The sequence below is a fragment of the Ictalurus punctatus genome, chromosome 2 (assembly GCF_001660625.3).
Source record: "Ictalurus punctatus breed USDA103 chromosome 2, Coco_2.0, whole genome shotgun sequence".
NCBI classification, from domain to species: Eukaryota; Metazoa; Chordata; class Actinopteri; order Siluriformes; family Ictaluridae; genus Ictalurus; species Ictalurus punctatus.
Genome location: NC_030417.2, coordinates 23,059,986 through 23,074,646, shown reverse-complemented (window position 1 = coordinate 23,074,646; position 14,661 = coordinate 23,059,986). Strand labels below are relative to the sequence as shown.

At 37.5% G+C, this 14,661-nt stretch overlaps 1 protein-coding gene across 2 annotated transcripts in view; it reads left to right on the top strand.

Annotated features, from left to right (window-relative positions):
- Window positions 1-8,146, top strand: part of mafga (v-maf avian musculoaponeurotic fibrosarcoma oncogene homolog Ga) — a 22,672-nt gene extending 14,526 nt beyond the window's left edge. Inside the window, exons 2-3 of one of the 2 annotated variants that reach the window (XM_053674071.1) lie at window positions 1,426-2,080; window positions 2,767-8,146. In XM_053674071.1, the coding sequence (XP_053530046.1) occupies window positions 1,426-2,065 (640 nt within the window). In that variant the 3' untranslated portion in view covers window positions 2,066-2,080; window positions 2,767-8,146. Of the gene's footprint in view, window positions 1-1,425 lie in introns of both variants that reach the window. The other variant, XM_053674070.1, reaches the window with a different exon arrangement.
- Window positions 8,147-14,661: the final 6,515 nt, after the last annotated feature.

Sequence of the window (14,661 nt, the reverse complement as noted above, 5' to 3'; positions counted from 1 at the left end):
TGTGTGTGTGTGTGTGTGTGTGTGTGTGTGTGTGTGTGTGTGTGTGTGTGTGTGTGTGTGGCGCTGGGTGTTTTTATATCTTGTGGGGACCAAATGTCCATACAAGTATAGGAATATCTGATAGTTTCGACTTTGTAGGGTCATTTGGCTGGTCTCTGCTTTTTTATTAATAAAAAAAATGCAGATTTTATTTAAAAAACAAAAACAAAAAAAACCTGCAAGATCCAGAGGTTTCAGCTTGGTTCCTGAAGTTAACGTTAGGGTTAAGTTAAGGTTTAGCATAGCATTAATTAGCTGCATTAATAATCATGTCAATGGGGGGTCCTCACAAGGGTAAAAAGACAAATGTGTGTGAGTGTGTGTGTGTGTGTGTGTGTGTATCTGCAAAATCATGGTGCCACAACTGCTGGTTTGGCCTGTGTGATTCCCCTCCTGCTGTGACCCAGCTGTATCAGTTCCATCCAACACACACACACACACACACACACACACACACACACACCCAGCTCACCACAGCCCATTAGATAAGCTTTCTCAAACACACGTACACACAGAATACTCAGATTGCATTAATACCAGGTAAGACAAACACACCCACAGGATGTTCAGACTGTTGTGAGACCATCACAATGATGTATAACCATAATGTTGTAATATTAATGATTAATAAATGCCCTCTCCGTTTCGGATGATCACAAATAAAAACTGCCTGAAGCTGTCTCACACTGGCCTAACTAGCTCTAGTGAAAGACATCCTCTATTTTCAGCTTTATTTTGATGCTGATGCCACATTGAATTTGACTTCACCACACATCAGAAGCATCACTGATTCTGTTGTGTGTGGCTCTGTGTGTGTGGTAGCACATTTTAAAGAGCCTCTGGTGCAGCGAGTTTCTGTGAAACATGGCTTTGCACTTATCTACCAGAGATGCTTTGCCAAATGTCAGTGAGTTTACTTTGTAAAAACGTGTTTGTTTTTTTTAATGTGGCCTTTTCAATACAGCACAGAGTCTATGGAAAGTTGAACTTACTATTTATTGCATCTGTTTGTCAGGAGCAAACACACAGTCAGAGGTCCTGCATGCTTAGTGATGAGCTCTTTTTCAAATATCAGCATCATTAGTTTAATTAAATGACTGTAAAAGTCATATATACAACAGCTGACGTGTTACTGAATTGAGGCGTATCAAATGGCCTGACGCTTCATGCATTAATATTTGTTAAAAAATTGGATTTATTGCATCCTGCTACTATTCTGCATGTCATTCTGCATGCGTATTTGGTGGAATGAGAATGACAACCAGGACTTCACAACCCTGATGAGTGATTGTGTCTTTTATTACATTTGAATCAATGTGGATGTGTAAAGACCATAAATATACCACAGTTCATTTAATGTTTGCACTTTCTTCTTTGTCCCAGCAGACAGTCTTCCAGGATAGTCAAGTGTGGCTCTCGTGGCATGACTACTACAAGTAAGGGAAACAAAGCCCTGAAGGCAAGTGTCAATAGTTTATTTATGCTCTCTGTTTTTGTGTTATATTTGATTTGTCTGGTTTTTGGTTTTCCATCTCTCCTACCTTATTCATTTGGACTTTTCTTTCTCCTCACCTCTCCTAAGGTGAAGCGGGAGCCAGGTGAGAATGGCACGAGCCTTACAGACGATGAGCTAGTGTCGATGTCAGTGCGTGAGCTGAACCAACACCTGCGCGGCCTATCCAAGGAGGAGATTGCGCAACTAAAGCAGCGGCGGCGCACACTAAAGAACCGTGGCTATGCCGCCAGCTGTCGCGTCAAGCGCGTCACACAGAAGGAAGAACTGGAGAAGCAAAAAGCTGAGCTGCAGCAAGAGGTGGAGAAACTCGCTTCTGAGAATGCCAGCATGAAGGTAGAGCTAGACGTGCTGCGCTCCAAGTATGAGGCACTGCAAAGCTTCGCCAGGACTGTGGCACGCAGCCCTGTACCAGCTGCCAGGGGCGCAATCACGCCAATCATCGTACCAGGCAAGGTGGCCGCCACGAGTGTCATCACCATCGTCAAGTCCAAAACGGAGGCACGCTCGTAATGCACAATGCCTTTGGTCAGTGAATCATTATCAAGCACAGATCTGCAACATCTGCTTTAAACAATACAGCAGTTAAATATGCTCTGCCTAGCAGTGTGCTTATTAAGATGGCACTTATGGTGAATTTTGGTCGTTAAACTCCATTAAGGCCTTTCTGGTTTTGCATAACTGTGTGGTTTTTTTGTTTGTTTGGTTTTTTTTTTTTTTTTACATTAGCCTCAAGTCTAATACATTCCCAGATTTAGCACAACCTTCTATGCACCATAGTAGGGATTATTAGCCCATGATACAAAAATAACGCAAAAGGCAGCGCAATCATGTCTATGTAGTTCAGTAAAACTGCGTACACTGTCATAGCCTTCACAAATTTAAAGCAAGACATGTCTTACTACATGCAAATTTTTATATTTTAGGTAAGATTTATTTCAGTGAATGTCTCAGTACATACACCTGACAAACCTGATTCTGTCCTCAGTGCTCAATTAGCTGATTCAGGTGTGAAAGGGCAAGCCAATTTGGGACTTGGCACAGGTTAAACATGTGCTGCGGAACAATGCAGTCCAACACAGTTACCACTGAATTTGGTTTGCACCATATTTGCGACATTGCACTAAGAGTTTTGTGTATTGATATTTAGCAACCTGGTATTTCCTTGGTATTAATAGGGAAAATATTAGATTAACATTGTTTTCATTTTTCAGATTCCTGTGCTTGATATTCTCCACTGACCACCTCTCAGATGGGCTAGAAAGGCCATCATGGTCTTGAAAGGGATGATGAAATCTATCGACAGAAAGTGTCAGCATTAAAAAAAATAAAAAATAAAAAAATAAATTGTGCTTATCTTAAAAATGAGCCAATTATGGGGGTTAATAGTATTCGGACATTGCAGTTGCCGAGTCAAAACTTGATTTGTTTGTGGGTGAAATTCGAATACTAAATTGCAATTAGAAATAAAAAAAAATTATTCTGCCGAAGTATTTTTAATTCAGTCAAAGTATTTATCAATAGTAAATTGAACTTACATTTACATTAAACAGCTCTGCTCAAATTGATGTCATTTGGAAAACCAAATGAAGGAATTCTGTATTAAAATCTGGAAATGTACTGTTCCAATTATAGATTGGCTGGGAAATTGGGATGAAAGGGGTAGGTTAGCTTTGCATATATTCTCTGTAATGATGTTAATGCTAACATTTTGGCACTCAGTCAGTGTAATAGGATGAAAACCATGAACTCTCATTTTTGGCTTTAAAACAATGTTGGGGGAAATATCAAATTTATACAAATTTTCTACTTATTCTAGACATAGCCAATCAGCCAAGACATGTTTGGTATCCAAATTTTGCTTCCTTATTTTTGTTCTGGTGCTACATCGCTAGTCTGTGACCACCCATTTGCATCATGCAAACTCTAGCTGGAATTATTACACACTTGTCTGAAACAGTCAGTTAAAATAATACTAACTGTAACTGTACATAAATGGTTAAAGAATGGTGACAGTATGCATGAGTCACTTCAAGATTTTATGCATATAAATTAAATCTATTTCTTTAAAATGGCTGCTAGTTTTCAGTTGTATGTATCATACAGTTATGTTATCATATGGCATCATAACCGTATGCATCACAATTTTCCTTTTTAGAGAATTCCTATATTTTATCAATACAATGTTAGACAATAGTAATCTCAAAAAGCCTTAAATTGCAGATTGACATAGTTTGAGGCCAGATTTTACCATGCAGTTTGTATGATGCCTAGATTACAAATCAGATTAGAGGCCAGAGGCTTGTTAGATGGCCTCGTGTTAGCCTCATGTTGGCTATAGTGCAAAACCAGAAGAGCTAAAAAATGTGGACAACAGACCTGTTCTGGCTGGTTAGCAATGTTTTATAGGCAGAGCATTTGTGTCAATTTGAATTCTCCCCCAAAACTATTCCTTAATAGATGAAAGTTTGGTGTTCCATGCCATGCCAACACATCAAAAAAAAAAAACTGTTAGTTTTTGTGCTCTGTTTTGTTTAATTCCATTTGTGGAATGATGTTTACAAGTTATATTCTGATGAATATGACAAGGAGAGGCAATAAACTACCGTATTTATGCATGGAAAAGGAGAAATCCGGTAACTGTCTCCGAGGGTGATGTTCACCTTTCATAGACACAAGTTATATCACGTTTGTTATGAGGGAGCCTGTCCATAGAACATAGCAAACTCCTTCCTTGTTTGACTGAGTTATGTTTTATGTGTTTTTAAAAATGGTTTGATGTAGAAGTTCATTGGCAAATGTGAAGTATCGAGTGGTTTAGTTTTGTTCGACATTCTAGAGCTTAATGCTGTGGATGGACTGGCCATAGTTGCCTAAACACAAATCCACACAAGCTTTATTGTTTACTTATTATTAGCAAGTGTTCTTTGATGTCTTTGTCCGGCTAAAGTTTTAGCTCAATATTTGTTATTTTCTGGTAAGAAAATGTTTTGTTATTTATAACAGAGGTGTCCAGCTCATGTCCTGGAAGGTTAGAGTTCAGCACAGTTTGGTCATTTTCCTCTGCACTAACACACCTATTTGTCATGGTAAAAGGAGATTGTCATCAGGTGTCTTTGAGCATGAAAATAACAACTAAACTGTATGCTGGCCTTTTGACCAGTTGACTTGGGCACCCCTAATTTATAGGGAAAAAAAATATCTGGGAAAAATACAAACCTTGAACTTGTTTGATATTGACTTTGCAATTGTACCAAAAGTGGCTTATTATTGAAGTCTGATAGCTTTTCTAGTGACTAGGCGCGTGGCGTGCTGTGAAAGTGATCAGGTGGCAGTGTCGTCCACTCTATTGGTGTCATTCTGTACTATTTACATGAATATATTTAGAAAAATTTGTAGAAGAAAGGCAATGTATAGAAGACAGTTAACCATCCATTTCGGTCCCTTCCATATAACAGATGCAGGTTTTTTTAACACCATCTCAATTTTGTTGCACAGTGCAGAACTGAATTCTTCCGCTTCTGTGGTCTCTCCCAAATAACGGACTTCCATAACGCAAGATGTTGTTAAAGGTGCTATCCAGGACAAATGTTAAGCAAGATATTTCATAACTTTGGCAAGGCACTTTCCAAACACATATTTGGGTTAAATTAATAAGAACTTCTTTATAATCATTGGATTCTTCGCTGCTATATCCGAACTATAGCCTGGTTGTTATTCAGCAGCAAAGTTCAATTAAATATATTGTTCTATCCTTTTTCCTGATTGGCTACTCATTGTGGTGCCCACATCTGCCTGATAATCATACAGTGTGACATACTGTATGATGATCTTTGGGTGAAACAAATAACTCTGTGTATGTCACATTGTATTTGCACTGTCTGTTAAGTGCATATTGCAAATATTAACAATTAATTGATGAATATTGCAGACAGTGTAACTCCAAAACTGAAGCTGAACCATAGTTACTGCAAAAGTATGGTTAGGTTTGTATATATATATAAGTAAATCTCAGCAAAGCATTTACTTTGCTTATTTCCATTATATTATTACATAACCTATGTCAGATTGAACATGGCAGTGAGGTGTTTTACACGACAGGTGCAGCATAGTACTTTCATAAGCATATAGAATGATTATGTTGGATGTAAATTGACTGTTTTCATCATTTAGTTAAATAAAATGCACTGTTGAGACCGGTATATTTGCTCAGGACAAAAAAAAGCATCTTCCAACTGGGGGTGAAAGGGTGGCATGTTAGTGCAGAGGGTAGTGTTGCTGCTTCACAGCTCTAGGGTCATTGGTTCAATCCTAAGATTGGGTTACTGTGTAGAGGTTCTCCCACATGGGTTTCCTCCAGGTTCTCCCAGGTGTAGACAAATGATAAATTCATTAGCTAACCAGGCAAGTGAACACTCCAATATGCAAAACAAATCAGCAAGTTGTTGGCCAACTTTTCGACTAGAAAGTCTGGGGTTCTGTCCTTGCACTGCACGGAATATGTTTCCCTTCAAGGTGACTCTTACCTATATACTAAGTACGACTTATATAACAGCTTTACGCTGGATTATATATTTTTTTCTCGGCTTTGGTAGTGGTTCCACATATCTTCGTGTTCCTGATCCTGATCTTTCATCTGTGCAGACTAATTAATCCACCTAGCAAAAATCGTTCTTCTGTCAACCAGATCCTGCCTTCGCTGAGCATCAAGGTGTTTTGCCCCACAATGAAGAGCATTTGGTTTAAACAGACTCACCAAAACAACAACTTTTGTTTTGCAAATCATTAAGGAGTAGGGTGTTTTTTTCCACTTATTGTGGTTGTTGATCCAACTTATCCACTGTTCCCCTAATAATAAAAACGAATAGATGGACATGAAATCTGCTAGTCTGGGGGTGCTCGGGCTATTGATTTGTCCACCCCTGTTTCCGGTTTCCTTTGACCTCCAAACAAAATGGTGGTAGGTGGATTGGCTAGACCAAATTGCCCGTAGGTGTGAATTAGTGTGTGAACATGTGTTTATTCCCGCCTGATGCGCAGTGTTCCCAGTATAGGCTCTGGATCCACCGTGACCCTGACCAGGATGAACTTGGAACAGTAAGGTACAGTTTAGTGGCAAGTTCATTACTCCGGCACTGGTGCACAGTCTGACAGTCCTTACTCCTGTTTTTCTTTTTAATAGTTAGTTGTCAAACACAGTAGTTGGCCAAGAAGTTCAAATGTTTTGCACTTTGTGATTCCTGGTACTGTAGGTAGGCCTGAATGCTAACTTGTGGAACTGAGCACCAATGTAATATCACAGTTATTGTATTGATTAGTATGGATGTGACCAGTATCATGGTTTTCAATAAGGAAATGAAAGAGATGGCAGTTATAAAACAGCCTACTTTTTAAACATTAAACCTGCCAGTGGAAAATTTAAGAAAAACACATTTCTGCTTTCTTTTAATAACCCGAACAGGCAACAGCTTAGCAAGTACTCTTAACAAGATTTTAAAAAATTATAATAAAAAAATAATAATAAAATTTAGCAGTTATGCTAACAAAATACTGTGGTTACATGGTACTGTCTAGGTCTTCTATGAAAATACCATTTTACACCAAAATACTTGGATGCTGGGTTATCATGCAGTGAATTTCTCATACCCATTCAATTTTAAGCTAGTGTGAATTTTCCATTTAGATTCCAGTTTTTGGGGGAAAAAACAAACAAAAAAAAAACATTTCAGGCTTTCATCAGGAGTTTCTTGTGCGTTTACTGCATATAGGCCTCCTCTGTGGTGTTAAATGGAGTTCTTGGACAAATGCCCCACTTTATCCTTTTGTGGACATAAATTATTGATCTGAGCTATTTCACATAGTCCGGAGTCCGTGATAGTTATCATAATAGAGCAATTGTAGGATCGACAGGAGGAGGGAGTGATATCACACTGAGCTGAGTATTGAATGATAAAGGACTGTCAGTTTTTGTGCTTTGGTTAACAGCATCAGGAATATAGCTTTTTGTCAGTCCAAAATTGGCATGTCTAACAGCTCTGTGGGAGGCCTTGTCATTTTATACATAGATCACACTATGCATCCAGGATAGCCTTTAATCCCTGCCATTGTCTTACCAGAGATTCAGAGGTCCACTCACTTTATCAGCACTTATGTGACAAAATCTATTAGCTTTAGGCTTTGTTCATCATGTTCTTTGTTTGTTGAGCAGGTTCAAACACCAGGTTCATATATGACTCTGAATAGTTTGTTGTCTCAAAATTGTTAATCAGAAAAAAGCTATGAAATGTGAGGTGGTAATCGGTGAATAGAATGTGCTGTTTTGGATATATATATGAGTACTTTGTACGAAATACAGTAACAAAATGGGTGAACTGTAACTTTATTAATTAAATTATTGTACTTTTTTGCAATCTGTACATACAAAAGTGATGATGTATTAATATATATATTCATATATAAGAACTGTGGATTTTAACCATGCAGATAGTCTTTCTTGGGTTTGACTAAGTTATTGATGTACTGTTGTATATATTGTATGTTTGGTGATATACAGCTTCCTTTATTTTATATATGATCAATAAAAAGGTTTTGAGAGATGTCCATAATGTCTTGACTTTGATGAACTTGACCTTTTTGTATTTGGCTATATTCCATGGCATAGTCATTGACCCAGTTTGATGGGAGTAAAAATAAAACTGGTAAAGGCTTTTTGCCATCAGAGTAGGTTTTAGGAGAGTGCGATCATTTAGCTGGCACGCTTTTCTCCCTCTGTGATCCAAAAAAAGGCACCCGTCGACCTAGTTCGAGCAACCTCCGTGCATGCGTTTTTTGGCCTGACGTGAGTGGGGGACGTTGTGGTGTGCCTGCCCTAAATTTGGCCAGACAAGGCACCCATACATATACCTTTCAAAAACCATTCTCTCTCTGTTATACCTCTTTGTTCTTTTGTAGAAAACACCATAGTGTGGTGTTGATACGATACTTGCAGGGCTTTTTTTCTATTTACTGTTTTAAAAAGCACAGAATACATGTGTAAAATTAGCCTCTTCCCTGTATAAGCCATTATTATTGATAAATGTGTCCAAATCCTCAATGAGCATTGATTATCCACCTGTTCTGATTATGGCATGTTCTGATTTTTATATAAAACTATAAGCTACACGTGCACTGTAACAGAGATGTATTGTGTACATAATGCTCACTCCTGTAGAAACACACATGATGCACACTCGCTGCTATACCTGACCTGTCTCCACAACATGAAGAGAAAGCCCTTGGCCTCCGGGTTTGATTAATTTGCTACACAGAGGCGAGAGGTGAGCCGATGGCCAATATAGGACGGCATTTGTCATTCGTACCCAATTCTGCAGCAGGTGCCTGGCCCAATTCTCTCAGCCTGGCAGAATTAATGTGGCCTTTGCTGCCATTAACCAGGCTTTCACTCTGCCCCCAAATGCGCTGCCTGTGGCTCTAAGCTAATATCAAATTAGCATGCCCTCATAGGGGATGGTTCTTTGAGACTGGAAAATTAAACGAATTTTCTCAATACTGTTCACTTGTTGCTAACATTTGAGCTAAAGGAAATGGTCTCTTGTAAAGAATCCAACCATTCTAAATGAAACCATTTTTATTAATTGAAAATGATAATTTTAATTAAAAATACATAAACAATACTTACAGTGACCTGTTTTCTAAGTTAATTCCTCTTTAAATCCAAGCAAACCTGAATTCCTTTGTTATTGTATTTTACATTTAAAGGTGCATGAGGTAAGATAAGTCCATTTTTCCAAGATTAGGTCTTATTTGAACTCCTTGAGCACACCCCACCCATTCCCGCCCATGTACACAAAGCTCCACCCCCACTGTCTATGATTGCCTGTAGAGTTCAGCTAGAGTTACCAAGTTCAACTATCATTAGCAAGGATCAGTATTATCATTAGCATGAAATCAGTAAATAATGAGGTAGGCTGTTTATTTCTTAAGGGCATTGCCTTATTTCATTATTTAGATCTAGGTGAGAAAAGTACCTACTGTGACTACAGAATAATGATGATAGAATAACAGAATAGTGGGGAAATTTATAATAATGAACAGTAGTGTAGTAAGAATAATAATACACAGAAAAACTGTTGTTGATTTATTGCAGCTGGTGAATAATAACCACTACATTTCATTTATCCTGCTTGACTTATTGTCTAATCATGTTAAACAAGTACTCTTGCTTGTTGCAGCCATCAGAAAATCATTTTTTAATTTTTTAAAAAGTATTTTAGCATTTAGCTTTTGTCATCTCAACCATTCACCTGCTTGAAAGCAAAGATATAGCACCAGCAACAAGAAGTTTGGCTTCATAGTGATTTATGGATAAGGATAGTCAAAAGTGTCTCCACTGCCCAGTTGTTTCTTTATAATGAGCTCTCAGCAAATTTTTGCAGGCATAGCTCCATAGAAGTAAGCTATTATTACACTGATTTCTATGAAGCTAGCTGGCTCTTGGTGCTGATATATTGCCTTTGGCATTTAATAGCCACATTTCAGCTGAACCAAATGCTGTTAGCATTGTTAGCAGAGTTACATGGGAGTTATCCAACATTACATACATTTCAAGATTATTCATCCAAAGCATTTAATTACCTGACTCTTTAAGTGAAAAAACATCTATCTACATGATTCGTTATGTAAAGCAGGCCACTCAAACAGTTCAAAGCATTGTACAGATTGCGTTTACATACCTGTCCAGCAGTTAATTCCACTGCTAATTCCATGTCCAGCCATATCCCCTTCACCGGGAAAAATTGACTCCATCTTTGAAAAACACTGCCAGTATTTATTCTGGTTTTATTGTTTCTTGTCAATTTTTTCTGAAGCACAACATTTTTTTTTTTTTAGCTAAAAGAAAAGAATTAGTTGAGAGCTGTCAGAACTGTGCCGTATATATTAGGGATGTGCCTTCAGTGTAATTTTATTATTCAGATATCTCTAAGAGTTAATGAACGGATGTTTGGATAACTGCTAGACTTTTGGTGCTGGTGGCAGCTTATGTGTTTGACAGAAATGATGCAGAGAATTGATTAACAGAATATAAAAAAAAGCACAGGAAAAGCTTTACAGTATTTTTTTTGTAGCTCTCTTGTAGTGCTCTAGAGTCAGTTAAAATTGCCATAGAGTAAAGGTATACAACCATTTAGGCATTTGTGGGTAGGATGAATATTTGAAAATCTCATTTGATTCACAAACTAGATGATTTATGATATGGCAATGCTATTCTATTATAAAATTATAATAATTTTAAGGTCCATATATATATATTTACATTTTAGATTCACTAAACTAGTGAATGAAATTAATGTTCTACTTGACAACAGTGACTACTGCAAATAAAATGCATCACAGAGCAAGACATGCCGCATGCGCAGTATTGTTTCTGACATAAATCCAGCTTGGTCTGACTTGTTAGCAGCTGCCAAAACACAGGCTGAGCTGATCAAGCTGCTAGACCATCTTTACCAGCTGGTAAGTTATTCTCCAGCTTCCTTATTACTTGACGAAATGAATCAATAAATATTTCACATTTTCTAATTGCCTTACAGTTGCATTATTTTCTTAAATATAACTTGCCTACAATGTAGCATTAGTGCTGGCACTGATAAGCTGGCAAAGAGGATCTAACAGCAGTGTTAAAATGGGCTTAATCTAAACCTCAGGTACCTGGTTTGTGTCAATTAACATTGTAAGACTTTTAATGTAGCTGTACTGGACATTATTGGAAATGTGGTCTTTTGTCCAGCAAGCTTCAGGTTTGACTCCCAGCTCCCATCTGCATAAAAGTGAAAACTTCCTGCTCACAAGATGTTTTTGAGTCCTGAAGTGCACCATGACAGTACTGCCCTCTGCATTAAAATGGTGTCATGTTTTTTTTCACTGACCTCATGTGGACATAGGGCATAAAAATACCAGAATAGCCAAATACCTGAATTTCAGTATTCAAATATCTGTGTCTCAAATATTTAACCAGGTATTAGATTACTTGGGCACATCCCTAGCCTATGGACCACTTTGGTGCTTGTAAACAAAAAGAGATGAGCATGCAACCTGGCTATAAACAAAACAAAAAAAAACCTGAGCAGCCTTGTAACCTGATGCTACTTGGTTATAATCCGACTGAAAAATCTATAAAGAATTTTATTTATTAATCTGATTGACATCAACTAAATATTATCCAATTATTGTTATAGAGTATCTCTAAATGTCCGGAAGTGCTATTCGACTAAATTACCACTATCAAATGGTGTAACTTTAGAAGATCCTTATTGCTTGGCATCCTGTCAGTGGCTAAATTAACCTGAACCTTGGCCTATCCTGCAATAGACAGACATACACTATATGGTCAAAAGTATTTGGGAGGAATTCCTGCTTTAAAAAACCCAGTAGAAACCATCACAGAAATTCTAATGGTTTCCACTGCAAATACATTACAAACAATCAGCTAACCATTAACACCATTACCATTATTGGTCCTTAATGGTATCCTTAATGTTATCCACATAACATGCCACCAATAGAAGGCAACAAATTACCAGTAGAGACCCACAGGGACCATTACAGTGTTTCCATTATAACCACTAAAGCCATTACAAATTCCATTTACCATTTAGCTGTGAAGATTTGCGCCTTTCAGCTAGTGAGCCCTGCTGGAAAAAATCCCCAAACAAACAAACAATAGAATCCATCACAGATTATTGGTTCTTAATGGTATCCACTAGACATACCATACCACAAAGAGAAGGCAACAAATTACTAGTAGAGACCCACAGGGACCATTGAGTTTCCATTAAAACCAAGACAATTCCCATTAAATCCATTACAAATTATATGAGTGTTTCGCTTTGTTTTTTCAGCAGGGAAGATAGGCACTGAATGTCACTGATTTTGTACAAATTCTATGAGGGTTCTATTATTTTTTTTCAGCGTGGTTGAACCCCAGGCCTCCTCACCTGACATCAGTGCCTATCTTCCCTGCTGAAAAAACAAGCGAAACACTCATATAATTTGTAATGGATTTAATGGGAATTGTCTTGGTTTTAATGGAAACTCTAATGGTCCCTGTGGGTCTCTACTAGTAATTTGTTGCCTTCTCTTTGTGGTATGGTATGTCTAGTGGATACCATTAAGAACCAATAATCTGTGATGGATTCTATTCTATTGTTTGTTTGGATTTTTTTTCCAGCAGGACTCACTAGCTGAATGGGCAAATCCTCACAGCTATATGGTAAATGGTGCACTTATATAGCGCTTTTATCCAAAGAGCTTTACACTGTGTCTCATTCACCCATTCACACACACACTCACACACCAATGGTAGCAGAGCTGCCATGTAAGGCGCTAACTTGCCATCGGGAGCAACTTGGGGTTCAGTGTCTTGTCCAAGGACACTTCGGCATGTTGAGTCATGCGGGCCGGAAATCGAACCGCCAACCCTATGATTAGTGGACAACCTGCGCTACCAACTGACCCACAGCCGCCCCCAAATGCCCCCATAGCCACAGCTATGCTCCAAAATCTATTGGAAAGCCTTTCCAGAAGAATGGAGGTTATTATAACATCATAGTGGAGACTAAATCTGGAGAGGATTGTTCAACAAGCACATATGAATGTGGTGGTCAGGTGTCCATAAACTTTCAACCATGCAGTGTATATACATATCTCCTAGAATCTCTGAGCGTTTACACTAGAAAGAAAAAAAAAACTGAAGGCATACTTCTGATGTTTTGAAGACTCTTGATGCTTACTTTGTTGTTTGTGGGCATGATGTAAATTTTTTCCAATTACAACACCGAGGACTTTGTGGCACTAAAAGCCAGAGTACTACCCAGCCAGATGCCATAAACACTTCTGAAAATCTAAACAGAGTTAGCTAAATAATTATGTCCGTTATAGATAAGTCTTCAGTAGCAATATGACCTAAGCACTTAGCATTAGTTAGTTTCTTGATGTTAAATTTAGGCAAGCTGTGTAGGTTTGTTAAAGCAATATAGATTAGACATGTTAGCTAACTAGCAAGCTGTAAATAACTTAGCACGCCAGCTTCACTAATATGATAGTTAGCTACTTAGATGAAATGACATGGGCACTGCAAATATGCAGAAAATAAAGACCAATTATTCTGTAACCAGAACCTTCTACTGTTGGCTTGGAAAGCTGCCTGTTTCAATAGTATGTAAAGTATGTGATATCTTAAGAGGATAATGTGACATTTTAGAAAACAATATTTGGCTTGCTTTTAAAATTTTTGAAAGTCTCTTGCTATGTTTTTTGCAACCAGGAGGCTACTCATTCACTGGAAAACAGCTAGGTTACAGCTTCTTTGTAACTTAGCTAAGCTAAGTGCTTAGTTACACAATGATTATGTCATGAATAGGTCGTTATTTATTTATTTATTTATTTATTTATTTATTTAAAAGGCCCAGTCATGTTGCTGTAAAGGTTGAAATCATTTTGGTAATGTAGATAATTAGCTTAGCATATCTTGTAGCTCCATGTGCAATTTAGCTAAAAACAGTGGGAAAGAGTAAACAAATTTTTCATAGTGTGCTGTTACATATGACCATTTCACCTTAGAAACTATGACACTCACTCATCTCTTTGTGGAGCTGTTTAAAATGACAGTTTATCTCGAAAAATGTTGTTTTTTTAGGCATGATTCAGTACTCCTTTGAGAAAAATGGGAACATATGGTCACAAAAATTATTTAAAAGACAGACTTTTTTTAGTTTGTTATTGTTGTTTTTAAACACTATGCACATTACACATGAACGGAACAGACAAATGCACAGGTTCACCTATAAGTTCAGATTATTTAAATATACAAATGAGAAAACTCTTAACTCTACACAGGCTTAACCCTTTCTCTGGGTAGACTGGATTTGCAGGGCCAGTATCTGAATATTTTTGTGATGTCAGGGGATTGGGATGTATTGTGATGTCCATATGATGCTAGGTTCTCTGAGAAATACTTTACATATCAAGGCTGTTGTCTCTTTAGGTAAAGGTTCAATAAAATTAAATATTTCTTAATAATAAATAAATAAATAAATAAATAAATAAATAAA